The 25,944-nt window shown below is 36.9% G+C and overlaps 1 protein-coding gene across 2 annotated transcripts; it reads left to right on the forward strand.

The window, feature by feature from the left end:
• Window positions 1–327: 327 nt before the first annotated feature.
• On the forward strand, window positions 328–25,779 carry UBA3 (ubiquitin like modifier activating enzyme 3). Of its 2 annotated transcripts, XM_023200224.1 has the most exons (18): window positions 328–411; window positions 593–634; window positions 2,820–2,940; window positions 5,175–5,255; window positions 9,057–9,139; window positions 12,656–12,736; window positions 16,725–16,768; window positions 17,333–17,397; window positions 17,704–17,859; window positions 18,661–18,763; window positions 18,917–19,030; window positions 23,225–23,278; window positions 23,716–23,752; window positions 23,838–23,919; window positions 24,247–24,347; window positions 24,466–24,529; window positions 24,624–24,678; window positions 24,985–25,779. In XM_023200224.1, the coding sequence occupies exons 1-18, from the start codon at window positions 392–394 to the stop codon at window positions 25,071–25,073; spliced, it is 1,392 nt and encodes a 463-aa protein (XP_023055992.1). In that variant the 5' UTR covers window positions 328–391; the 3' UTR covers window positions 25,074–25,779. The 2 variants fall into 2 exon arrangements, with proteins under 2 accessions (XP_023055992.1, XP_023055997.1); XM_023200229.2 differs by lacking the exon at window positions 593–634 and having other exon boundaries at window positions 345–411; window positions 24,985–25,464.
• The last annotated feature ends 165 nt before the right edge of the window (window positions 25,780–25,944 follow it).

A 25,944-nucleotide genomic window follows, 5' to 3' on the forward strand; every position in this document is an offset into this window, starting at 1 on the left:
GGAAAGCTCTGACATATTGGGATGGTTCTTCAGTTTTTCATAGAATATACCAATATTTTATATAATTACGTATTAACATATAATTTGTATAAACGCATAATGTGTTGTCTACATTTTCACGCTGCAGAGCAACATTATGCACGGCATAAGACTTACCTAATTAAGCGTAAGTAATTAAGATTATAATTACAGGGCAAGGCTTTAAAGCCCACGGGAGCCCGACGGCAGTCAGCCTCGCCCCTCCCTGCCGGCTCAGTTCCTGGTCTCGCCCCTCCCCGCTTCGCCGGTCCGGCCCTTCCCCGCTTCGCCGGCCCCGCCCCTCCTCACTTTGACGGTCCCACTCCTCCCCGCCCCGCCGCGCAGGGGCACCTGGGAAGAGGCGGAGAACAATATGGCGGATGGCGAGGAGCCGTAAGTACCGGGGCTCTGCAGACGCGCAGGGCTGGGCTGGGTTGTGAGAGAGCGCGGCGGTGGGCGGTTGCCGCCGCCACCCGGGATCCCCTCATCCCCCCGTCCCGTCCCCTCGCCCCCCTCCCCTCGCGGCGCCCAGTGTGTAGCGCGATGCTGACCCTTCTTTTATTCTCTCTTTTAGGGAGAAGAAAAGAAGGAGAATAGAGGAGCTGCTGGCTGAGAAGTTAGTGCTGCCGGGAGGCCGGGGCCCTCTCCGGGGACCCCCGCCTCCCCCCACCCCAGGCCTAGGGGACCAGCCGCAGCGGGCCCGGGGGGCTGGGAGGGGGACACCCGGAGCGCAGGCCGCGCGGCCTCATCCCCTGATCCCCGTCCCGCAACCCCGGGGGCCTGGCGGGCCGCTCCCGGTCTCTGCCCGGTGCGGGCATCGGGGCCAGGCTGCACTGCCCCAGCTCCTGCAGGGGCCCTCCGGGGTGCCTGACGTAAAGATTTTGAGGAAGGACCCTTGTGCACTCCTCTTCCTCCATCCCAAATTGTCAGAGCCGTGACCCTGTGAAAAGGCAATCTACCTTAAACACACAGGAAAAGGACACGAGACCGTTTTGTGCCCTTTTGCAAACACTGAGACAGTAGTACTAATTGCAAACTTTTAATGATAACTCTACACGGCAGATATTGTACTAAGCACTCCAGTCATTTTGGCAAAATAATTGACTCTTAAAAGAGGTTGTTGACTTCAAACAGCCTATTTTTCCCTTTTACTACACACCCTATTTCTTATCAGATGCTTAGTTCTATGCTGGTGAGACAGATTTAATCGAAGTGTTTTCTAGCCTGGCCAGCGCCACAGAATTTACTCCCCTCCCTGCCTGGGCGGGGAAAAAATACTCTTGTATTGGTTATGGTGAGTTTGTAATTTCCGTGCCAGTTCCCAGTGGCAGTGCTTTGGTCTTTATATATGTCCCTCAGACAGTTGAATTTCAGCTGCAAGAGGACTGGGATGACAAACTTAATTTCACATTCTTTCCTGCCTTTTATTTCCCTCCCACTTTTACATGAAATCACAATTAAACATTGCTTACCACATCCCATGTACTGTACTGAGTCCGCTATGTGATTCTCTCTCCTCATGGCCGAAAGAAGTAGCTATGAACGGCCTACAGATGAGGTTTATGGCTATGAGTAATCTGCTCAAGGTCACAGTGCTGTTGATTGTGGAACCCAACACAGCTCTGACATCAAACCTATGGTTTTTATTGCTAGGCAATACTTCTTGATCCCTTTTGTAAAAATTGGGTATTACTAATATATTTGACGGTAGAAACTGTGGGGTTATAGGAAATTAGAAAATTAAAAATAACCACAGCCAAACGTGAATCTTACACGAAGTATAAAATAGATGTATTTTGTAGAGGATTCCCACCTTATTCTGTTGTATGTTCTAAAAGGTTTCTAGATGCCTATCTGTGGCATAATTGTAACCTACAACTTTGTGTTTAGTGGCAAGAAAAGCCGCCTCACAGTATTAAGAGATTCTTTAATAAATTAGGACCTCTGCCAGGTGCGGTGGCCTCACGCCTGTAATCCCAGCACTTTGGGAGGCCGAGGTGGACGGATTGCTTGAGCTCAGGAGTTCCAGACCAGCTTGGGCAACATGGTGAAACCTGTCTGTACTAAAAATACAAAAATTAGCTGGGTATGGTGGCACGTACCTGTAGGCCCGGCTACTTGGGAGGCTGAGACAGGAGAATCGCTTGAGCCCAGGCGGGCAAGGCTGCAGTGAGCTGCAATCATGCCACTGCACTCCAGCCTGGGCAACACAGTGAGACTCTGTCTCAAAAGAAAAGAAAAAAAGAAAAAAAAACCCTCTATTTCTGAGAAAAGTGTGCGAAAATTCCTCGCATCAAAATGATTTTTATATTACACCTTTGAAAAGGACACATAAATACTAAATTTGCATCAGACACATAAGCATCGAAATTCTGAAAGTGTGACTTTTTTTCTCTGTTGTATCTCATATTTCCTAATGGCAAGTGTGTTGAAGCAACAGATTGAGGAAGTTTGCAGTGATTTTTTTTTTGTAAATACCAAATGTAGAGAAGTCAATTTCTCACATAGACCAATATCCTAAGTTGGACCTTGGATTTCTTTAGGAAACCAAAAACATGTAGACTGATTTATGTCATCCATTGGGTGAAATAAAAATAGAAACATGCAGTTCTTAACTTTAAATGAATTGTATAATAGGCAAGAAAAAATTTGAAAGCATAAACATAATCACGTTGAATATTTCCCTTTTTATTTGAGCAGGTCTGGTGTGGTTACCTTTTCATTTGGGGATACCATAATAATTGTAGGTGTGCTTTTTTTCGTACTGATCTTTGCAGCTGAATTTACTGTGTTCTGTGCAGAATGGCTGTTGATGGTGGGTGTGGGGACACTGGAGACTGGGAAGGTCGCTGGAACCATGTAAAGAAGTTCCTCGAGCGATCTGGACCCTTCACACACCCTGATTTCGAACCAAGCACTGAAGTGAGAAACGTTTATTTTTAAATAACTGCTCTAATAGTTTTATGTTTCAAAACTAATAGAATGCTTCCTTCTTAATTTGCTCTTACAATGAAAATACTAATAAAATTGTTTTGTGAAACTAAATTTTTCTTAAAATATGAAATTGAATATTCACAACTGATTTTGTTTGAATGACTGAGTCTTCACATTTCTCATGTAATATAAGTTGAAAGTTTTCGTGAGAAAAATAACTTTATGACCTCATGTAAAAATTTAAAATTTTAGTTTAAAATGCTTTCTGAAACATACTCCCCTTTTGTAGTGCTACTGTGAGAAATTAATTTTGATAGGAATATAGATGTGCTTATTTAAATTTTGGAATTTAGTTGGAATGAACATCTTAGCTTTGAGTATAATTAATTGCATGTTAAGAATTATGTGAGTACTAAATAATAGAGGCATAGAATTTTGGACTGATAGTGTCTTAAGGCAAGTGTTCAGTTATATGTGACTTATTTTTTTATTACAGGATAGGGAAAAGTACTCTATAGCACATCTTTATGTCCTTTTGTATTTATAAAAAGATAATATTTTGAAATAGAAATATTGTGTTACTCTTATAAAATAACATGCAAACTCTTGGTTTGGCCCAGTGTCTCATCTGAATAACTTTCTCCTTTAATGCTGGGCAGAACTGAAAGCATTACAAATAAAAGAAAAAGAAAAAAAGATTTGAAAGTATTAATTCTGTCTTTCTTTGGATGATACACCATATTTTCTTGTGCTTCTAAATTTTTTTTTTTTTTTGCCTGATAATTTAAGATTATTACTTCTGTTAAATGACTGTATTTCTGCTGATGAGGAATTGTCTATCTCATGTTTTGTGAGTTTTGCTCACTTTATTCAAAAGGAGATGTTGGCCAGGTAAGGTGTCTCATGCCTGTAATCCCAGCACTTTGGGAGGCCAAGGCGGGAAGATCACTTGAGCCCAAGAGTTCCAGACCACCCTGGACAACATAGAGAGAACTCATCTCAAAAAAAAAAAAATTAGCTGGCCATGATGATACATGTCTTTGGTTTCAGCTACTCAGGAGGCCGAGGTGGGAGGATTGCTTGACTGCATCTGGAGGTGGAGGCTGCACGGAGCTCTGATCATGCCACAGCACTCCAGCCTGGGTGACACAGTGAGACCCTGTCTCATAAAGAAAAAAAAAAACCAGCCATTACTCTCTCCGTGCCCCCCCACCTGATGGAGTTTTGCTCTTGTTACCTAGGCTGGAATGCAATGGCACGATCTTGGCTCATGGTAACTTCTGCCTCCCAGGATCAAGTGATGTCTCCTGCCTCAGCCTCCTGAGTAGCTGGGATTACAGGTGCCCACCATCACACCTAGCTAATTTTCTATATTTTTAGTAGAGACGGGGTTTCACCATGTTGGCCAGGCTGGTCTTTCCTGACCTCAGGTGATCTGCCCACCTTGACCTTCCGAAGGGCTGGGATTACAGGTATGAGCCACAGTGCCCAGCCCTGTTACTCTTTTTACCTTATTGTTTTAGTCCTTTAAAAACCTGGGGCAGTGCTTGATCCTCTGTTTTTTAAATTTTTAAACTTTTATATTTTTGGGAAGTCAGTTAAATAACTGAATTTGATGTTCTGTATCCCTTTTCAAAATTTAAAAAACAAACTAGAGATAGTTTTCCTTGTAAAAAATAGCCTTTTAATTTCATACAATAAAAGGCAGTTTAAAAACATTAACGGCTGGACACAGTGGCTCTTGCCTGTAATCCCAGCACTTTGGGAGGCCGAGGTGGGTGGATCACTTGAGGTCAGGAGTTCGAGACCAGCCTGGGCAACATGGTGAAACCCCATCTCTACTAAAAATACAAAAATTAGCCAGGCGTGGTAGTGCATGCCTGTAATCACAGCTACTCGAGAAGCTGAGGCTGGAGAATCACCTGAATCTGGGAGGTGGAGGTTGCAGTGAGCCAAGATCATATCACTGCACTCTAGCCTGTGAGCTCCATCTCAAAAAAAAAAAAAAATTAACGTTGAAACTTCTGAAATCATTAGAGTTTTAGAATTCCTGGTTCAATAGAATTCATAAATTTCAAATAATTGATCAAATACAAAGTATGCTCTTTTTCCTAATTGCATTTTTTCATGGAAACATCAGAAACCATTTTAAAGTTTGTTGCTTTATTTATAGTCCTTGTGGTTATCACCCAGCTTTTAATATGCCTTTCCATTCTTTACAGTCTCTCCAGTTCTTGTTAGATACATGTAAAGTTCTAGTCATTGGAGCTGGCGGCTTAGGATGTGAGCTCCTGAAAAATCTGGTAATATATATATATATATATATATAAAAATACATATTTTTTCCTTCTTTGTGATAAGTAAACCTTACTTATCTGTCATACTAGGAAATTTCTTGTGATTATTAACCTTTACTCTTGAGCCTTTGTTAGATAAGTTTAGCATGTCAAATTCCAAACAGTAATTAAAATGGTAGAACTTTGGAACTTTTTACATTCTAAAGCTCTCACCTATAAAGTTATTGATAAAATTTCATACTTCCATTTTTTTGTCTGATCTTTAACAAACAAATTTTGATTCTTCCTGTGGCAAAATGCTCCTAACTTCAGTGAAGTAAATAACAAAACTGGTAATTCATATTTTAATGTATAGTTTCAAATAATTTATTATTTCTTTTGCTTCCCCAAATAACCCAGCTAGGCGGGTAAGACATTGCCCAATTTTATATAGAGGGAGACATTGAGGTTTAGAAATGCTGACTTACTTGCTGAAGGTTTTCTGGATTATAGCTATGTGCCTGGAATTGAATCCAGGTCATCAGTTCTTAGTTAACTGTTCTTTTTCAGTGAACCATTAGTTCATTATATGACCTAATAAGACAATTGTGGACACCTAAGATTTGGGAAAGCTAAACCTTTACTGAACTTATTTCCATATATTTGGAAATAAATTAAGTATACAATTTGATTTAATTAATTGGTTTCCTTGACTTTTTCTAATCACAAAATAACTTTTCATAAATCTTCATGAGTTTATTTAACACAAATGAGTAGAGGCAGTATTGGTTTAGAGTTGTATGCTAGGCTTCTCATTGCTGTGTTGAAAAGTGGAAATGCTGAAATAGACTCTTTAGAACATAAAGCAGGTCACAACCAGATGGAGGACCCTAATAATTGGCCAAGGGGGTTACAGTTTAAATATAAACATAGCCACATTAGTTTTATTAAGAAACACTAATGTCACTTGAGTGAAGTTGTAAAAATTTAAATATACTTCACTGTATTTAATGCCTTGCTGGGTTCTTTGGGGATTATATGTCATCATGGTCTCTGTCTTCAATGAATCTGAAGTTACTGGGGAGATAAATCTCACATGAAATGAATAGCAGTCTGTATGATATACTCTGTGGTGGGATGCCAAAATGACAGTACCATATCAAACATAAATACTCTAGCAGTGTGACAATCAAAGACTTATAGAAGGAAAGGGTTTATGGAGGATGGACATTGGTTTTTGTTAGGTTTTATAAATGTACAAGTTTCCTAAAGCTTATTAAATTTTGAAGCCATTATTTGCAAATGTGATATTTACTAATTTTAAGTGTAAAATAATTGAAGATTAGATCCGAAGATTAGTCACCAAGCAACTTTAAGGAGTGGCCCTGTTCTTTATTACATTATAGTAATCTTTTACACAAAAGAAGAAAACTAAGGGTTTTCAGTTTTACTCCTTGTTTTGCTTATTTAATTCATTGTAAGCCCCCTAAAGGCTCATTCTAACGAAAAAGAACATGATATTAGGCCAGGCATGGTGGCACACGCCTGTAATCCCAGCACTTTGGGAGGCCGAGGCAGGTGTATCACAAAGTCAGGAGATTGAGACCATCCTAGCTAACACGGTGAAACCCTGTCTCTACTAAAAACTATGAAAAAAAAAAAAAAATTAGCTGAGCATGGTGGCAGGCGCCTGTAGTCCCAGCTCCTCGGGAGGCTGAAGCGAGAGAATGGCGTGAACCCGGGAGGAAGAGCTTGTAGTGAGCCCAGATCACACCGCTGCACTGCAGCCTGGGCGACAGAGCGAGACTGTGTCTCTAATAATAATAATGGTTGAGCACATATTTATTGAGCCTCCTCCCCCATATGCCAAGCACCATTTTAGATGCTGAAGATACAGCATTGAACAAATAGAAATGTTTGCATTGGTGGGGCTCACATTTTAGTTGAATGAAAAAGTAAGTATATAGTATGTCAAATGGTGTGAAGGGAAAAGGTTTACAAAAAGGTGCTGTTTGAGTACAAAGGTGAGCAAATGAGTCATACAGATATCTGTAGGAAGAATATTCTAGTTAGAGAGAATAGCAGGTACAAAGCTATGAAGTGGAGCACTCCTGTTTGTTCAAGGACTGCAAGATGGCTATCATAGCTAGAGCAGAAGTGGGTTGGGGGAGCATTTTTGGAGACCATATCCGAGAGATAATGGGAAATAGAGGAGTTTGGAGTGGATATCGCAAAAGACTTTGGAGGTTTTTGTAAGTGCTCTGGCTTTTACTCTGAGTCATGAAGTCATTGGAGAGATTTATGCAGTGAGAGACTAGACTGACTTTTCACCTAGATCACTGAGGCTGATGCCTTGAGAATAGACTAAGGGAAGAGCAGGGAGGGGGAAGAAACAGACTAATTAGAAGATTATTACAGTCCTCTAGACAAGAGACAATGTGACTTAGAACAGGATGGTAGCATTGGAGGTGGTGACAGGTGGTCAGATTATGGATATATTTTGAAGATGGAATCAATAGGATTAACTGATGGATTGGTGGTGTGCTGTGAGAGAAAGAGAGGAATCAAGGATGATACAACAAAGTTTTTGCTCTGGGGGTTGGCACCTGGAAAGATGGAGTTACTGCAATGAGGAAGATTTGGAGAACAGATTTGGTGGTTGTGGTGAGCAAGAGTGATCAAGTTTGGTTTTGGAAACTGTTAAGTCTGAGATGTCTGCTAGATGCTCTGTATCTTATAAGATCATCTGAGATCACCAGAACAAAGCACAAGTCTGCTCCAAATTCTAGCCAGTAAAGTAGGAGGAAAACTGAATGAACTGGAAAGCAATTTTTAAAAAGTGTTCAAATTCTCATGAGTGTGGTGACTAAATGAAGAACATGTTTTAGGGTGGAGGAAGTGACCCACCCCACCTAATACCTCAGAAAGGTAAGGTCAGATAGACAGAAATGGTCATTGGAGTTAGCAACATGGAGGTTATTGGTGACCTTGACAAGTACAGTTTCTGTGGAGTGGTTGGGGCTAAAGTTTGAGAACAGTCAGGACTTTGAAAGCACAAATATGGATAAGTCTTAAAGATCTCTTGGTATATAAAGGGATACAGAAAAATGGGGAAATTATTGTCAAGTTATTTGATCATCTAAGTAAACTGACCAAGACCAGAAAATTAATTAGTTATTGAGACTTATTTTTTTCAGTTTTTTTGCATCTGCTGGTAAATTTGAATGTGGTTGTAGTGTTAGAATGCATGGCATTATTATTGAAACCTAACAGGTTTTTTGTTTTTTACTTTTCCCTGCTTTTTAAATTGCTTGCTCTTGACTCAGTGTCTTTTAAGATATTCCTTTTACATATACAGTCTACCTATGTGTGTATTTTTATATGTCTTATAATAGTTACCATTTCTGAATTGTGGCATGCTTAATGTTAACTAAGATAAAGCTTGCAGGAATTGCTTTTAACAATTATTTTGAAAAAATAATAGCAAGCATAGTAAAATTAAAGTATCCATCAATAGCAGTGAAGCAACAAATTTTACAGATATGTTTATGGAATTATATATATATGTAAAATAGTTTTAATCTGTATAAATTTTGAGTTGTTCTCTTTTGGTTATAGATTATTTGAAACTGAGTGATTGTACACTTCTGACCTGTTCAAGAACTCTGAGTTTTATATACCTGGCAAGACTCTTTTTTAGCCATTGAATACAATTACACAGAATTTATTACTGGGAATTTGTCGACTTAAGACTACATTGAAAACAAATATTAACATTTTTAAATGTGAGGCAACTTCTGCTTAATTGGATTGTTTTTATTCCCACAGGCCTTGTCTGGTTTTAGACAGATTCATGTTATAGATATGGACACTATAGATGTTTCCAATCTAAATAGGCAGTTTTTATTTAGGTAAGTTTTAATATCTTAGTGGTTTTCTTTTTTTAAGCTCTGATAATCATTTGAACTTGTACATTGCAGTTTAATAATTTTTAAAAATGACTGAGAGGATAATACTAATTTTATTTTTAAAAAAACAAAACTACCACTCCCATTTTAGGTAAAGTTTTGTAAGAAAATTTCGGGCATCTTGGTGATAGTAGTTATGCAAACAAATACATGTTTTTGTTTTTTCAAAGAAGTCTCCTTCTAAAGGTTTATGTGATTTTTGGGAATATCCTCAGGTTAACTGTGCTCTGAAGAAAGGAAAGAACGGTAGCTCTTCCTCTAGTTGATGTCAGAAGAGAATACTGGCTGGAGTATTAGGCCCTAGTGAGACATTGGCGGGGATTTGTGAGCCAAGGTTTGAATGGTGACTAGAGCAATAAAGTTGGGAAAGAGTTTGAGCTTTTCCTACAAGGGGAAAGAAAATGGAAAGTTGAGGAGAGAAAAACCAGAACCAGTTGGAGTGAAACAAAGAGGGATGGTTACCTTAGGCTTATATGGAATATAGAGAACATCAAGGAGTGGTTTGTTAAAGATGAGTTTAAGAACATAAGTAGAGGCCAGGCATGGTCACTTTTCCCTGTAATCCCAACACTGGGAGGCTGAGGTAAGAGGATTGCTTGAGCCCAAGAGGCAACAAAGGGAGACTTTGTCTCTACAAAAAAATAAAAAAAATTAGCCAGGTGTGGTGGTGTGCACCTGTGGTCCCAGCTGCATGGGAAGCTGAGGTGGGAGGATCGTTTGACCCCAGGATCTCGAGGCTGCAGTGACCTGTGTTCATGCCACTGTAATCCAGTCTGGGCAACAAAGCAAGACCCCATCTCAATCAATCAATCAATCAATCAATAAAAATCCCGAAAAACAAAAACTGAAAGAGGCCAAGGATCCAGACATGAAGAAATGTTCATTCATGAATTTAGTATGTAATATTGAGGGGGTTTGAGTAGCTTAGGTAAAAGCGTGTATCTGTTAGTCAAAGGATACAGATACATAGAGATAAGGACTTTTATTTTCTCTCTCTAGTTAGTAAGGTAAGTTTGCATCTGTTACTGACAGTGCTCAAATTGTTCTGGGTATATAGGATAAAGTTGAGCTAGCAAAAAAGGTAACATTAAATTTTTGGATAGGCATAAAACCTCTACATTATCTTTGTGGAAGATCTTAATGAGACTGAAGTATGGATTAAAATAAGTCAAGTTAATGAAGTGTAATTGCAGTGTGACCTTTATGTTTAACTCTTAAGCTTTATTTTTTGTTTGTTTCTTAACCCTTGAAATTTTCCTTCTCTATAGCAAAGCTTGTGGGCTCTGTCCAGCTTGTCAAATTTTGAGTTGTGAATGCTCTGAAAAAGATACCACTGAATTGATTGGTTACTGATACAGGCCATACCCTTTAATTTGTGGCTAAAATGGTTGAAGATGGTAATAATGATATGTAGCAAGTACTTCTAAACTATCCATATTATTCCATTTAATCTCAACAACCTCAGGGTAGATTCTTGTGTTCAACATTGAATAATTTGGGCAGAGTGTCCTGCCAGGATGATGTGTGTGAAAGGCCATTTTATTGAGGTGGAGCAATCTGATCGCTTCATCCTGGGATGCTAAATTAACAAATAGTTCCCAGAAACCATCTAGGAGTTCTTTTGTTTGGGATCTGCTACAAAAGCACAGAGAATATATTACTTAAAATAATCTTAGAAGTCTGCTTTATCCCTTTTACATACCTAAGGAGCTTTCTGTGTGCAGAGCCATTGAATGCAATACTGAAATTAAGTTCTTTGATTTATGACAGGGCCTTTTCTATGTAAGTTAGTACAAAGTGAGGATAAAACATTTACCAAAAGTTTTGAATCAAAAAAGAACAGTGCTTTAATGGAGAGAAGAAAAATTGGCCTGGCACGGTGGCTTATGCCTGTAAGCACAGCACATTGGGAGACTGAGGTGGGTGGATCACTTGAGGTCAGAAGTTGGAGACCAGCCTGGCCAACATGGTGAAATCCCATGTCTGCTAAAAATACAAAAATTAGCCAGGTGTAGTGGCTCATGCCCTTAGTACCAGCTATACTCTGAAGGCTGAGACAGGAGATTTGCTTGAACCTGGGAGGCAGAGGTTGCAGTGAGCTGAGATTGCGCCACTGCACTCCAGCGTGGGCAACAGAGCGAGACGATGTCTCAAAAAAAAGAAAAATTGACATGCAAAAGTATTTTTCTTTGAAATTCCAGATTTCTTTTTCTAATAAGCACACGATTTATTATTTTCATTTATTTTAAAAGTATTTACTCTGTGCTAGATATGAAGGAATATGAAGAGAGTAAGAACATGGTCACTTTCATCCAAATAATAGTCTGGTGGGTATGATAGACGTGTATATAACGAACAAATATGTTATGAAAAAAGTAATAATGTTCTTATTATATACGTGGAGTGATTTCTCTGAGGAGAATATGGAAATATTAGGAAAGAAAATACCATTTGTATAGAACTTAGAGGAGGAAGTTCATATCCTTTCCTATCCATATGTGTGGTTATTGTTTAAGAGTGATCTTTTGAGGCTTTATATTTTCAGCTTCTTTGATATAATAGTAACATTTGCAATTTTATCTGACACTTTTGGAATTATTCTTTCTTTAAAAACATGGTACTGGGCGTGGTTTCTCACGCCTGTAATCCCAGCACTTTGGGAGGCTGGGGCGGGCGGATCACCTGAGATCAGGAGTTTGAGACCAGCCTGACCAACATGGCTAAATGCTGTCTACTAAAAATACAAAAACTAGCTGGGCGTGGTGGCAGGCGCCTGTAATCTCAGCTACCTGGAGGCTGAGGCATGAGAATTGCTTGAACCTGGGAGGTGGAGGTTGCAGTGAACCGAGATCGTGCCACTGCACTCCAGCCTGGGCAACAGAGTGAGACTCTCTCAAAAAGAAAAAAACATGGTTACAACTTCTTTTTTTTTTTTCCATGTTATATAGGGTTCAGTGAGATTTTTTTTTTCATGTAGCTTCTTAGGGGACACAAAATTTGCTGCTTAATCAGCACACACAGGAAGAAGGGGATAAATGAAGGTTCTTGCATCCCAAGGATGAATCTTATTGTGTATATTTCAGCCAAGACCTGCGGAGTAACACCATAAGGTTCTGAGCTCTAAGAGTGGGATAATTTCTTACAGTGGAAAGTGGCCAGGAATCATAGCATTATTATGCTTTATCTGGGAGGAAGAACACTGTTCAGATTTTCACTTAATTAAAGCAATACTTAATTAGACTTGTCATGTTAATTTGGACCGTCAGCAAGGGTTGACATTTAACGTTAAATGACCGTTTACCAAAAGTTATTACTGAAATCAAAATATTTAGGCAAAAATATTCCTTCTAAATTTCCTATAAGTAAACTTACTGTGAATTTATTTTTATGTTTGAAAATAAGTTATGTAGATCATATAGATTTATAGTATGAATTATAATTTAAATATTTTTCCTGTAGGCCTAAAGATATTGGAAGACCTAAGGCTGAAGTTGCTGCAGAATTTCTAAATGACAGAGTTCCTAATTGCAATGTAGTTCCGTATCCTTTTGACAAAAAGAAAATTACTTAATTTTTAAAAGCTTTTTTCCTTTATTATAAGAGATATTTAACAGAGAATACAGATAAGCAAGAGGGAAAAAAAATCAGCAGTAGTAACTTTATTACTGAGATAACTGCTGGTAACATTTTGCTCTCTATTCTTCCAGTCTTTTCTTTATGGTTATATAAATATTTTTTTGGCCCTGATTTTTAACTTAAGTTTATAAAGCCTGTTTCATCATCTAGTTTATTTTGCATTATTGCCCTTAATTTCAGTATCAATTACATATCTTCTTTACTAGAGTGTAAATTCCTAGACTGGATCCAATTAATCTTTGTTTCCTTATAGTAGCAGACAGAGTAGACAGTCAATATAGTATTAGCCAAATGGAAGATACTTCAGAGTAAATTTATTTTTACAATAAATATGTCTTTAAAAAGGAGTATTTACACTGTAGTTTGAATTTAGATCTGGAGAACTTTTGGCATTTTATAGAAAGTCAGAAGATGTGATTTCTATGTAGAAAGTACCACAGAATACAAAATCAACATACCAGTGAACTTGCGAAAACTAACGTTAAATACAATGCCATTTACAAGTGCTTACAAAGAAAAATAAATACTTAGATGTAAACTAACAAGCTAAGTAAGATTTATATAGTGAAAAACTACAAACTGCTGATGAAAGAAATCAAAGAAAATCTAAATAAATGGAGAGATAGTCTATCTTCAAAGATTGGAAGATTAAATATAGTAAAGATGTCATTTCTCTGTAAATTTGTATACATATATACCATAGTTTCTATTAAAATCCCATCAAAATTGTCGATACAGATGATCTTCTTCTAAAATTTACATAGAAAAACAAAGGAATATGTACTACAATTACGAAAAAGAAAGTGGGAGGAATCACTATCCAAATTGTAGACTTATTATATAGCTATAGTAATCCAGACTCAGTGGCATTATCAGAGGGATATATAGATAACTAGAACAGAATAGGGAAGCGAGAAATAGCCCCATATAAGTATGGCCAATTTGTTTTTGATAAAGATGCAAAACAGTTCAATAGAAGAAGCATAGTCTTCAACAAATCGTACTGGAACAATTTCATATCCATAGGCAAAAGATGAATTTTGACCTAAACATCTTATACAAAATTAACTCAAAATGGATTATGGGTATAAATATAAAATGTAAAATGGGCCAGGTGTGGTGGTTCATCCTGTAATCCCACACTTTGGGAGGCCAAGGTGGGTGGATCACTTGAGGTCAGGAGTTCGAGATCAGCCTGGGCAATGTGGTGAAACCCCATCTCTACTAAAAATACAAAAATTAGCCGGGCACAGTGGCTTGTGCCTGTAATCCCAGCTACTCAGGAGGCTGAGGTGGAAGAATCGCTTGACCCTGGGAGGCTGAGGTTGCAGTGAGCTGAAATCGCACCACTGCACCCCAGCCTGGGTGACAGAGTGAGACTCCATTTCAAAAAAAAAAAAAACAAAAAACCATAAAATGATAGAACTTTAGGGTTTGGTGGAGAGTGCTTAGGCCACATCAAAAGCAAGACCTGTAAAAGGTGGGGCATGGTGGTGCAGATCACTGAGGAAGCAGTGAGCTTTTGTCACACCACTACAGAGTCCTGGCTGTTTGGGAGGCTAAGGTGGGAGGATTGCTTGAGACTAGGAGTTTGAGGCTATAGTAGGCTGTGGTCATACTGGGAATAGCCACTGCATTCCAGCCTGGGCATGATGTAGTGAGACATCATCTCTAAAAAATTAAAATAATTTTGTATAAAAGCATGACCCATACAAGGAAAAAATTGCTACAGTGAACTTCATCAGAATTAAAAACTTGCTCTGTGAAAGACCGTCTTAAAGGAATGAAGAAAAGCCACAGACTGGAGAAAATACTTGTAAAGCATCTGACAGAGGACTCATATCTAGAATGTATAATGAACTCTAGAAACTCAACAGTAAAAAAAAGTTCAATTAGAAAATAGACAAAAGATAGGAAGAGATACTTTACTACAAAGGATGACAAAAAGCACATGAAAAGATGTTTCATGTCAAACTAAGACCACCATGAGCGATACTGTTATACAGCTATTAGACTAAAAAAAAAAAAAAAGCCAGTGTCATAAGGTCGTATACTACATGATTCTATTTATATAATATTCTTGAAATTACAGAAGTATAGAGATGACTGGGTGTGGTGGTTCAGGCCTGTAATTCCAGCACTTTGGGAGGCTGAGGCGGGAAGATCACTTGAGCCTGGTTTGAGACCAGCCTAGGCAACAAATGAGACCCTATTTCTGTAAAAACTAGAAAAATTAGCTGGGCATGGTGGCACATGCCTGTAGTCCCAGCTATTTAGGGGGCTGAGGTAGGAGGATCAGTTAAGCCCAGGATGTGGAGGCTGCAGTGAGCTTTGATTGTGTCACTGCACTGTAGCCTGGTGACAGAGTGAGACCTTGTCTCAGAAAAAAAAAAAAAAAAAAAATATATATATATATATAGAGAGAGAGAGATGGAGCACAGATTAGTGGTTACCAGGGACTAGGCATGGAGGCAAGGAATGGTCTGAGTGACTATGAAGACAGCAAGAGAGAGATCTTTGTTGTGGTAGAATAGTTAACGTGTGTTGCCTGGGGTGGTGGTTACACAAATCTATGTGTGTTTAAATGAGAGAATTATAAACACACATTGTACCAATGTTCTGTTCATGGTTTTGGTACTGTACTATAGTAAGATGTAACTGGGAAAGGTGCATGGTACCTACCTATACTGTCTATGCAACTTACTGTGAAATCTATATTATTTCAAAATAAAGAGCTTAAAAATGCAAATACAGGCCCCTGTAGGGAAAAAGGAAGAATTGAGTTGGTGGGGGTGGGTTGGTTAGTTGGGGGCACTCAGTTTGTCTATCCCCATTATGTGGGTCTCGGAAATTTTGGATATTTTCTAGAAATCCAGATTAGATTTCTTAGTCTGACTCTTGGTTCCCTGATTGCCATTCCTCCACTGTTTGCATTGTTTCTTTTTTGACCTCTTTGTAGCTGTAGCTTTGGTCTCCTGCTTGCCTAGTATTCAAAGGGAATAGAGGTCTGAATGGCTGAGGGCTAGAATTGAAATTATTGTTCATAGCTTTATTTGTAGGCAAGAATTAAAAATCTAGAGGAAGCATGGATTGTCCCTTTTTTCTCTGTATTGCTTTTAAAAAATTTATAGTGGACTATCTTAACTTTAGAGAAGTAGCATAATTTATAAATTATTAAACAATTGCTCCATTCATTAGAAAAATTAAAACAAGTTTTTGCACACATGTGCTATTAAAACGTTAAGTGCTATATTGACTCACCCACAGTCAATTTTGAATGGGGTTTCCTTTTTAGCCTCCAGGGATGGGAAGACTGGCAAGGGTTTGGTAGGGTAACTTGAAAACTGAGTTAAATGAAAAAGGTAGAAAAAATTCATACTTTGTCTCCTGCCCACAAAAAATAAAAACAGTAAAATCTTTACAACTGAAAAAGCTTTGAAATTTTGTGTATGTTAAAAAAATGAGCTTTGCAGTAACTCTTAAAATCACCTAGCAAATAGGAACTATAATGTGCATCTTTCCTTCACTGAAACATTTATTGCATCTCTTCTTGATGCTGATGGTTGAAGACACACATTCTGCTTTCCTGGGACTTAAGGTTTTATATAAAAACCAAAGCAAGGTAGAAAGTATACCTCCTACCAAGGCATAAATATAATGATATGGGGGTTCAGGAATGAGAAAAAGTAAGTAGTTAGGGGAGGAATGGCAGAAACGTTTTGTCAGAAAGGAGAGTTGTGTTCATTTAGTCAGATTCCTTGAATTCCACTGATGTGAACATTGATTACTTATTTCTTGTTTTAAATATATGTAGAGTGTGTTCCTTATGGCATTGTCAAATTCATTTTAGAAATTAAAACTTAGCTGCTTAAGTTCCTTTACTTATGTTCAGACATTTCAACAAGATTCAAGATTTTAACGACACTTTCTATCGACGTAAGTTTTTTACTTGAAATTAAATGCTCACTAGATTCTTAGAATTTTTTAGTTGGTAGCTGTTCGAATATTGCTAGCTGTTTGAAGGCTATTTCTTCACTTGCTTTCCTCTCTCACAGTTGGCTTTTCAGTAATGTTGCTGATAGACTGAAAAGAGAGTGCTAGTTTTAGCTGACATGACTAGCTACAATTTTCTATGCTAACCTGAATGAGAGTTCACTCAAGGAATAGAACTCTGAGAGCGTATGTGGGATTACAATAAAAAGTGCTTATGGTTTTTTGTTTGTTTCTTAGGAAGTGCAAATTATTTTTTGCAAGTGCTATTTTTTTTATTAGTAAACTTTATTTTTTAGGACAGTTTTATGTTCACAACAAAATTGAACAAAATTTTTGAAAACTTGGGTTCTCATAGAGCTTCCTTTTCCCACAACCACACGACCTTCCTAATCAACATCCTGCACCAGAGTGGTGCATTTGTTGCAGCTGATGAATCTACATTGAAAGATCATCATGCAGCTGCATATTTAAAAACTAAAGTTGCTTTTTTTTTTTTTTTTTTTGTAGAATTTCATATTATTGTATGTGGACTGGACTCTATCATTGCCAGAAGATGGATAAATGGCATGCTGGTAAAGACTGGTTTTGTTATAGTTCTCTGAAGTTCTTGCTGCTGTGCTTTACATCCCCAAAATTAGAATTGATATCATATTTTTGAAAAATCACGAGTTTAATTTTGAATTAAGTATGTTTACTTCATTGTTTATTGCCAGTCATTGGTTTTCAGGTGAAGACACAAATTGTTAATATTATAATCCCTTGATTTGATACATTGGTATTCAATAGCACAACCGACTCATAGGATTACTTGAAAGCATATTTCTTCTTTTGAATTCTTATCCCCTTCTCCTTTAAAGCCCTTCAAATTGTTTTCCTAGATATCTCTTCTAAATTATGAAGATGGTGTCTTAGATCCAAGCTCCATTGTCCCTTTGATAGATGGGGGGACAGAAGGTTTTAAAGGAAATGCCCGGGTGATTCTGCCTGGAATGACTGCTTGTATCGAATGCACGCTGGAACTTTATCCACCACAGGTAATCAAAAAAGCACCTGTATTTCTTTTATAGTATCTAGGCGTGGAATTAGGGATTAATTATTAAGTCTAGTTAATATTTAGGATTTTTAATTAGAGGTAGCTGTATTTTAAAAATTACACTAAGAAGAAAGATAAAATATGAAATTCTGCTCTATTTGAGGAAAGATACGAACCAAATACTTTGTTTTGATACTATTCTGTTTTCATACTTTATTTGTATTTTTTATTTGGGGAATAGATATCAAGTACAATTACAAAGCTGTATATTGATGTCGAGCTGTAATCTATGTGGTTTTCACCTGTATTTATTTCAGGGAAATAAAGATACCAGGGATGAGAATGATCTTTCCAAGGATGGGGCTTTTTGATTTACATACCCATTTTAAAGAACAGTTGAAATTTTGAATAATAAATGTAAACAATTTTGAGTATTCACTTAGGATTCACTTAACTCTGAATTTGCTTTTGTTTTGGTTTGTTTTATACTTAAATATTAGGTAAACATAACAAGGTCTTCATATTTGAGAATCTGTTCAATATTTTTCTTCTCATAGTCTAACAAAGCTTAAATTTTATATACCTCGTAAATGTAAGGCAAACCTGTCTTTATAGGCACGTCAACCTAAGTGAAGTGACTCAGATAATCTATATTAGTTTGAGAGGCATTTTTAATGGTATACAATATTTTGAGTTGAAACAAATTATATGAAACTGTTAAGAACTAGATCATAACTGGAAGCTGCATTTTAAAGTAATTCATCATTTAAAATTCACTAAAAAGGACAAACTGTGGTTTTAGGTTAATTTTCCCATGTGCACCATTGCATCTATGCCCAGGCTACCAGAACACTGTATTGAGTATGTAAGGATGTTGCAGTGGCCTAAGGAGCAGCCTTTTGGAGGTAATAAACCTAATTTAATAATCTAGGATTACATAAAATACGTATTTTTTCTATATTATTCCTTTGGATAATTTCATTAAAAACATATTGTTTTGTGATTACATATTCCTGTCTTTTCTCTCTCTCTCTTCCTTTTTTTTTTTTTTTAAACAGAAGGGGTTCCATTAGATGGAGATGATCCTGAACATATACAATGGATTTTCCAAAAATCCCTAGAGAGAGCATCACAATATAATATTAGGGGTGTTACGTATAGACTCACTCAAGGTAAGTCAGCGAATTGTCATGAATTATGATGTTGGGATGACTTAGGGCTGGGATGCTTTCAGGAGAATAATTGGTAAGTGAGTTTAGACAGTACCGTCCACTTGAAGTTCAGTAAAGGTGCCGTGTAATTCATAGTACTTATTAGCTAGGGGGAATTTAATAAAATTACTGAATCTTACTTACATAGGCTGTAAGTCATCCAAGTCAAACTGTCCACTTTATCTTCCACTGAATTCATCACCTCCTAGAGACAGTCTATTTCACATTTGGACAGGACTATTAGACAAGTTTCTATATATTGAACAGAAATCGTCTTCAGGCCAGCTGCAGTGGCTCATACCTGTAATCCCAGCACTTTGTGAGGCTGAGGCGGGCGGATCACCTGAGGTCAGGAGTTCGAGACCAGTCTGACCAACATGGCAAAACCCTGTCTCTACTAAAAACACAAAATTAGCTGGGTGTAGTGGGGCATGCCTGTAATCCCAGCTACTCAGAAAGCTGAGGCAAGAGAATCGCTTGAACCCAGGAAGCCGAGGTTTCAATGAGCCTGAGATTGCACCATTGCATTCCAGCCCGGGCAACAAGAACAAAACCTCGTCTCAAAAAAACAAACAAACAAAAAAATGGAAATCGTCTTCAGTTTGGTTTGAGTGTTGTCTCAGTACCATATACAATCTAATTCCCTTTTAAGTAATAACTTTTAACATATTGAGGACAGTGATCACATCCTTTGCACATTTTTGTCAGTGCCATAAACCTCCCTAGTTACTTCCTTTAATCCTGTATTAGTTCATAAAGGAATAATTGAGACTGGGTAATTTATTAAGGAAAGAGGTTTATTTGGCTTATGGTTCTGCAGGCTGTGTGAGCATGGCACCAACATCTACTTGGCTTCTGGTGAGACCTCAGGAAGCTTTTACTCATGGTGAAAGCTAAGGGAGATGGCAAGGCATGTCATATGACAGTAGAGGGAGCAAGAGAGAGAGGAGGGAATACCAGGCTTCTTTGAACAACCAGCTCTTGCGTGAACTTAATATTGCAGGGAGCGCATCAAGCCATGCATGTGGCATCTGCCCTAATGGTCCAAACACCTCCCACTAGGCCCCACCTCCAACACTGGGGATCACATTTCAGTATGAGATTTGGAGGGGACAAATACCCAAACTATATCCAACCCTTTGATATGTTGTACAGCTTCAGGTTCTCATGTTGTTTTTCTCTAATCATATTCCAGCTATCCATATTGGTTAATTGGAATATAGTTAGAGAAAACAACTTTTCCTAATTGTTCAGGCCAGCATGCAGCGTTATGCGACTGGTCTTATTTTAGATAATAGACTTCTGATAACTGATGTAGTCTTAAAGGAGAGCAGGTATTTATGTTATTGTTTGTTCGTTGTTTACATTGATGCTATACTTTCGATTCTTTGATGTTACTAGCCACTGAAAGCTGGATGTTTTGTCCACATATGCAATTGCTAAGCCACATCTGCCTATTATAAACTTGGCAGTTTGGAGAGTGTCTTTTTTTTTTTTTTCTTAATATCCAAGTATAGGTCCTTGCAAATATATTCTTAAAATTCAACCTGCTTTTCTCTCTTTATATGTATTCTGCTAACTTACCTGGTGTTTCTAGCTTCCGGTTTTGATAATTATATCTTTCATTTCTTTTTCAAATAATTGATTAAAAATTGTAATAAGACTGAACTGTCTGAGAACAGACATCTGAATCATACTTCTGGCCAGGCCCTTTTAGGTTTATCTCATTCTGTTCATCAGACTTTCTTGAGTACTTTGTATTTCTTTATCTTGTTCACAAGGATGTCATGAAAAACCTTTCCAGATCCTCTGCTGAAGCCTCGGTATACTGTCTTTTGCATTTTCCTGAGTTGCTAAGCTAGTCATAGTAGCCAAATGAGGCTACTCCAACATGATTTGTCTAGTAACCAGTCATGCTCAATTGTAGTGATCAATGTTTCCAATCTAGTTACAGTTTCCTTTTTTAGAATTTTGCCCAAGATCATTACCAAGTTCACCAGAACGAGCTTTGTCTTCTTTTTGAAAATCTGCCATTTCTCTTCTGTGATTGTTTCCTTATATTTACTGATCTCGTAACATCATTTTAAAATTCCATTTTATGCTTACTCCTTGTTGCCCTCTGCATTCTCACTACACTGACCTGCTTTGTGTTTCTTGAACACACCAAGTTCATTTGTACCTTAGAGCTTTAATACTCCCCAGTTCCTTTCCTCGGATCCCCTCAGGCTGACTCCTCATCTCTTAGGTGTCTGCTTAACTAGTTTTCCTAATCATTCAACCTGAAATGACTTCTGAGCCATTCACCATTCTATTTTTTTGGTAATTGCTCAGAACTAATTAATGGTAACCTCATTCTCCTATGCAAAGAATATGTCATACTTACACTATCTTACATCCTTGCCCCAGGACCAGGACCATTGCCGTTGTTGTTGACAAACAGCTTTTTCCTCAGGTCATTGCATGGCTGTATCTTTCTCATGGCTTAGGTTTCAGCTCAAATTGTCACCTCTCCAAGGAGGCCTTCCCTGACTATTCTGTCTAATGGGCTGCATCCTTCATTCTCACTCTAACACATACCTCATTTTCTTCATAGAACCCTTCAATATCTGAGATGTTCCAAGTATTTACTTTTGTGTTATCTCCCCTACCAAAATGAAATCACTATACGAACAGATACTTTTTTTCACTGCTTCTGTGCACAACACCTAGAACAGTGTCTGCAGCATGTGTTACACATATTTGCTACTTGTTAGAATTCACAAATGGATTCAGTGTGTTCTAATCAGGAACTGTAAACTCCCCATTTTAATATGTAGTCTCATTCATCCTTCTTTACCTTTTACCAGGGCTTGGTGTGCACTTTCTAGCCTGATGAATGAGGGCCTCAACAAGGAGTACAGAAAGAGAACTGGAAGTGAAGTTGCACAAGCCCGTGGTTCTATCTATTCTGTGATTTTCCCCCTTGTTCTCAGTGTAACAGAAAGTTACCTTTCTGCTCACTCTAGCTTTTTTTGGTCAAAGGGCAGGGGTATGGGTGGCAGAGGTTGGAGAAAGAGGGGAGTCCTTACCATTTTGGCAATGTTCTTACTGGGCAGCATCTCTTATACTCTTCACTGTTTGTGACTACCACCTCCTCCTTTCAGTACATCCTGCTACATGTGGTTCACTGGAGAGCTTCCAGTTTAACCATCATGCAGTTTATCTCTTTTTAAATTTCCTCTTCTCCAAAACTGTAGAGAATCATATGGTTACAGTTAACTTTTTAAAAAAGTTTTCCAGCCTTCATAACTGTCTTTCTTTCATGTCTTTTTAACTACTTGCAGTTTTTCCTTAAGTTTTTGAAACCTGCCTATATTTGGAGTCTTGGGAACACATCTTGTAGTGCTTCCTCACACTCTGAGATAATATGGCTACTTTTTCCTGAAGTTTTTGTCTTCTAAAATGAACAATTCAAATGGAGTATTTATTTTGTACTTTTAAAAAATGATTTAAGGTGGAGCTTTGTTTATTCCTAATATGTGAATAATACTGATGTGAAAAATGTGGGATTGAAGTAGAGAACTGTATTTAATATTTTGTGTAGCCTCGGTTGTAAAAGATAATAAAGGGCAGCGTTTCTTTTTTTGTGAATGTTTGTGAATCAAATGACTGAAACTGTTTTAGGAATAATTAGATAACACTTATTCTTCATGGTGTATCAGTTAATATCTGTGTTCATATACCATCCCCACCTCTTGCTAAGTATATAGCTGTGGATAAATTATTAAATTTCTCTCAGTCTCACTTTTCTTATGTTTAAAATCAGAGTAATTAACATGAGCATGTTATTAAAATTAAATAATATCTTATTTAGTCTTTACATTGTGCCTGGAACATAGTAAATACTCTAAATTGTTAACTATTATGATGTTATTGTTTCACCTTTCTGTAGTACTTACTTGAGAGAGTTTTCTTTGCTACACTAGCTTAAGATTCTGAATTTACTACAAAATGATGGGGATGTGAAAGATTGTTTCATAGTTAAATTTATTTTCTGGCTTGAAAGTCTGAAAAATCAAGTTTTAGAAAATAGTATTTAATAATCATGCCTTCTAATTTAAGAGAACTCTTTCATTTTAAATAGATGACCATATTTTAATTGATATATTTTTTCAGGGGTAGTAAAAAGAATCATTCCTGCAGTAGCTTCCACAAATGCCGTCATTGCAGGTGAGGAAAAAAAGGCCATCACTTAGTTTATTTTGCTTCCTTTAGTTTTTGACGTTGCTGCAGCTTGTGTTGTAGGAATTTGGTATCTTCTTGGATGGGTTGTGTAACTAAGCTGTCGAAAAAGAACTAGCTATTAGACTTTGCATATTTTTTGTCTTACATTATATCTTAAGTTCTCTGCAGTCAAGAGACATTTTAGTTCCATTTGAAGCAGGCTGTTTATTAATCTGATAAACAAGAAAAACATGTAATGTTACTCTATTACTTGAATCACACAAAACAAATATAAAATTTGTTACTTCCTCAGTTTTTAAAAATTGGAATATATCTTTTTTAATGAAGAGCCAATGTAAATTGATCTGTTCTGATTTATAACTGACTTTTAACATGCCTAATTTCCATTGAGTTAAAGAACCTGTATTTTCTCCCCCCTTCAGCTGTGTGTGCCACTGAGGTTTTTAAAATAGCCACAAGGTAATGGGTTTCATTTTTAATATGTATGTAAATCTATGTTTTGACTTGGTTCAATTATATAAAGATGAACATTTTTTCATTACAGTGCATACATTCCCTTGAATAATTACTTAGTGTTCAATGATGTAGATGGGCTGTATACATACACATTTGAAGCAGAAAGAAAGGTTAGTAGTATTAAGAACACATTTTTGATCATGCATATTTTGATTTTTAAATATGATTGGTTAGAAATTTGAACAAAGTCACCCATACATTTCTAACTTCCAGAACTCTACTTATTATGTATCTTTTGCTTTATAGCCTGAAATAACTCTATAACAAAGTAATTTAAAAGAAATGGTCTACTATGAAAAGCCAGGCTTTAAAGCATAACAATTTTTTCGTAGGAAATATGCATGATTATAAAACAACCTGATTTTTATTTTATTGTTCATAAAGAGACTAGTATTGGTACATGTGCTGCTGTAATTTGTTGTGTATTATGTGTGTAGGAAAACTGCCCAGCTTGTAGCCAGCTTCCTCAAAATATTCAGTTTTCTCCATCAGCTAAACTACAGGAGGTTTTGGATTATCTAACCAATAGTGCTTCTCTGTAAGTATTGTAGATTTTTGTTATGTCGTAACATCATCTTTGTGATTTTTGAAACCTTAGAAACATTATCTTTTGATAAAAATGATGTTTGATACTTCTCTCTCATCATAATCTTCAGGCAAATGAAATCTCCAGCCATCACAGCCACTCTAGAGGGAAAAAATAGAACACTTTATTTACAGGTTATCAATGTGTATTTTTAATTTTTTTCAGAAAATTATATCAACTTTTATTTTACTTTAATGTGTCTTACATTAAAATAATTTTGTTTTCTAGTCGGTAACCTCTATTGAAGAACGAACAAGACCAAATCTCTCCAAAACATTGAAAGGTATTTACTAATTGTTTTTTTTTTCTTTTCTCTCTTTTTGGTGAAAGTAATCAGTGCTTGTTCTAGATTTCCTCTTAATGCCTTGTATATGGTCAGATAATAATTATAACTTTAGACATTAATAGAATTAATTGCTCTTTTAGTAGAATATTTTAAAATCTCTAAGATATGAAATATTACTTTGATTAAAGAGGATTGGATTTTCATGTTTTTCTAGACCATAATGCTCTATAGTTTGTTTACGTGTGTATTATCCTTTCTGTTGAGATTTTTTTGCTTGTATTAATTATATTTTTTCTGTTTTAGAATTGGGGCTCGTTGATGGACAAGAACTGGCGGTTGCTGATGTCACCACCCCACAGACTGTACTATTCAAACTTCATTTTACTTCTTAAGGAAAATCTCCACATAATAGAAAACTTATGGAAATAATATACTTTGTGGATGCTAAGAAGTTTAATTGATGTTATTTTTAGCAATAGTGTTGCTGCGATTTGTCTTTTTTTATATAATGAACCACTCTTTTTTAACTTTGTAACTTGCCCTTGAAGACAGAATTTTGGTGTTGGTGCTTGTAAGCATTTTCGTTAATAATATGAGAAATGATACCTGGAGAGAGAGATTATGAGCAAATGTATTGCTTCTTTTAGAGGAGGAGGCATACACCCTCTTTTGTGTGAATTTTGTTATTATGGTCAAAGAATGCATTCCTGGTTTTCATTTGAGCACCCAAATACACAAAAGATGTCCCTTTAAAGAAAATAAAGAATTAAGTTTTAAATAACATTAAATTTTACAATCCGACATCTGGAGTATATTGAACATAGGCTATTTCTTGATTTAATACTCATTTAATTGTGGCCATCCAAATGAATATTATTGCAGAATTTATCTTGTCCATAATAATTTGTAAATGGTGTTATAGCTGAATACCTGTGCATGAAAATGGGCAATATTTTCATCTGTTTACTTGTAGTGCCATAGAGGCCAATATGCACAATATTAACTAATGCCAAGACATGGCTGTTTAAAAAATTTAATGTTCAAACAGTTATCACTGATGCTTTTGCACTATTTATTAATAAAATCATATATTGTGTACTTCTTTCACTGAAGTTTTTAAAAGTACATTGAGGGCAATCAGTAGTTCCATGGTAATATAGGAATAATTTTTAAATGTGTAGCAGAATTACATCAAATTTTTCTCTCTCTTAATACTTTTGCTACAACGATTTCTATAGTAAAAATTTACTGGTTTAATTTGAC

This window comes from Piliocolobus tephrosceles, chromosome 2 (genome assembly GCF_002776525.5).
Source record: "Piliocolobus tephrosceles isolate RC106 chromosome 2, ASM277652v3, whole genome shotgun sequence".
NCBI lineage: Eukaryota > Metazoa > Chordata > Mammalia > Primates > Cercopithecidae > Piliocolobus > Piliocolobus tephrosceles.

Coding starts and splice junctions, on each gene's coding strand:
- UBA3 (XM_023200224.1), top strand. CDS start 392: ATGGCGGATGGCGAGGAGCC. Junction 412..592: donor ATGGCGGATGGCGAGGAGCC/GTAAGTACCGGG, acceptor TCTCTCTTTTAG/GGAGAAGAAAAGAAGGAGAA. Junction 635..2,819: donor GAGGAGCTGCTGGCTGAGAA/GTTAGTGCTGCC, acceptor TGTTCTGTGCAG/AATGGCTGTTGATGGTGGGT.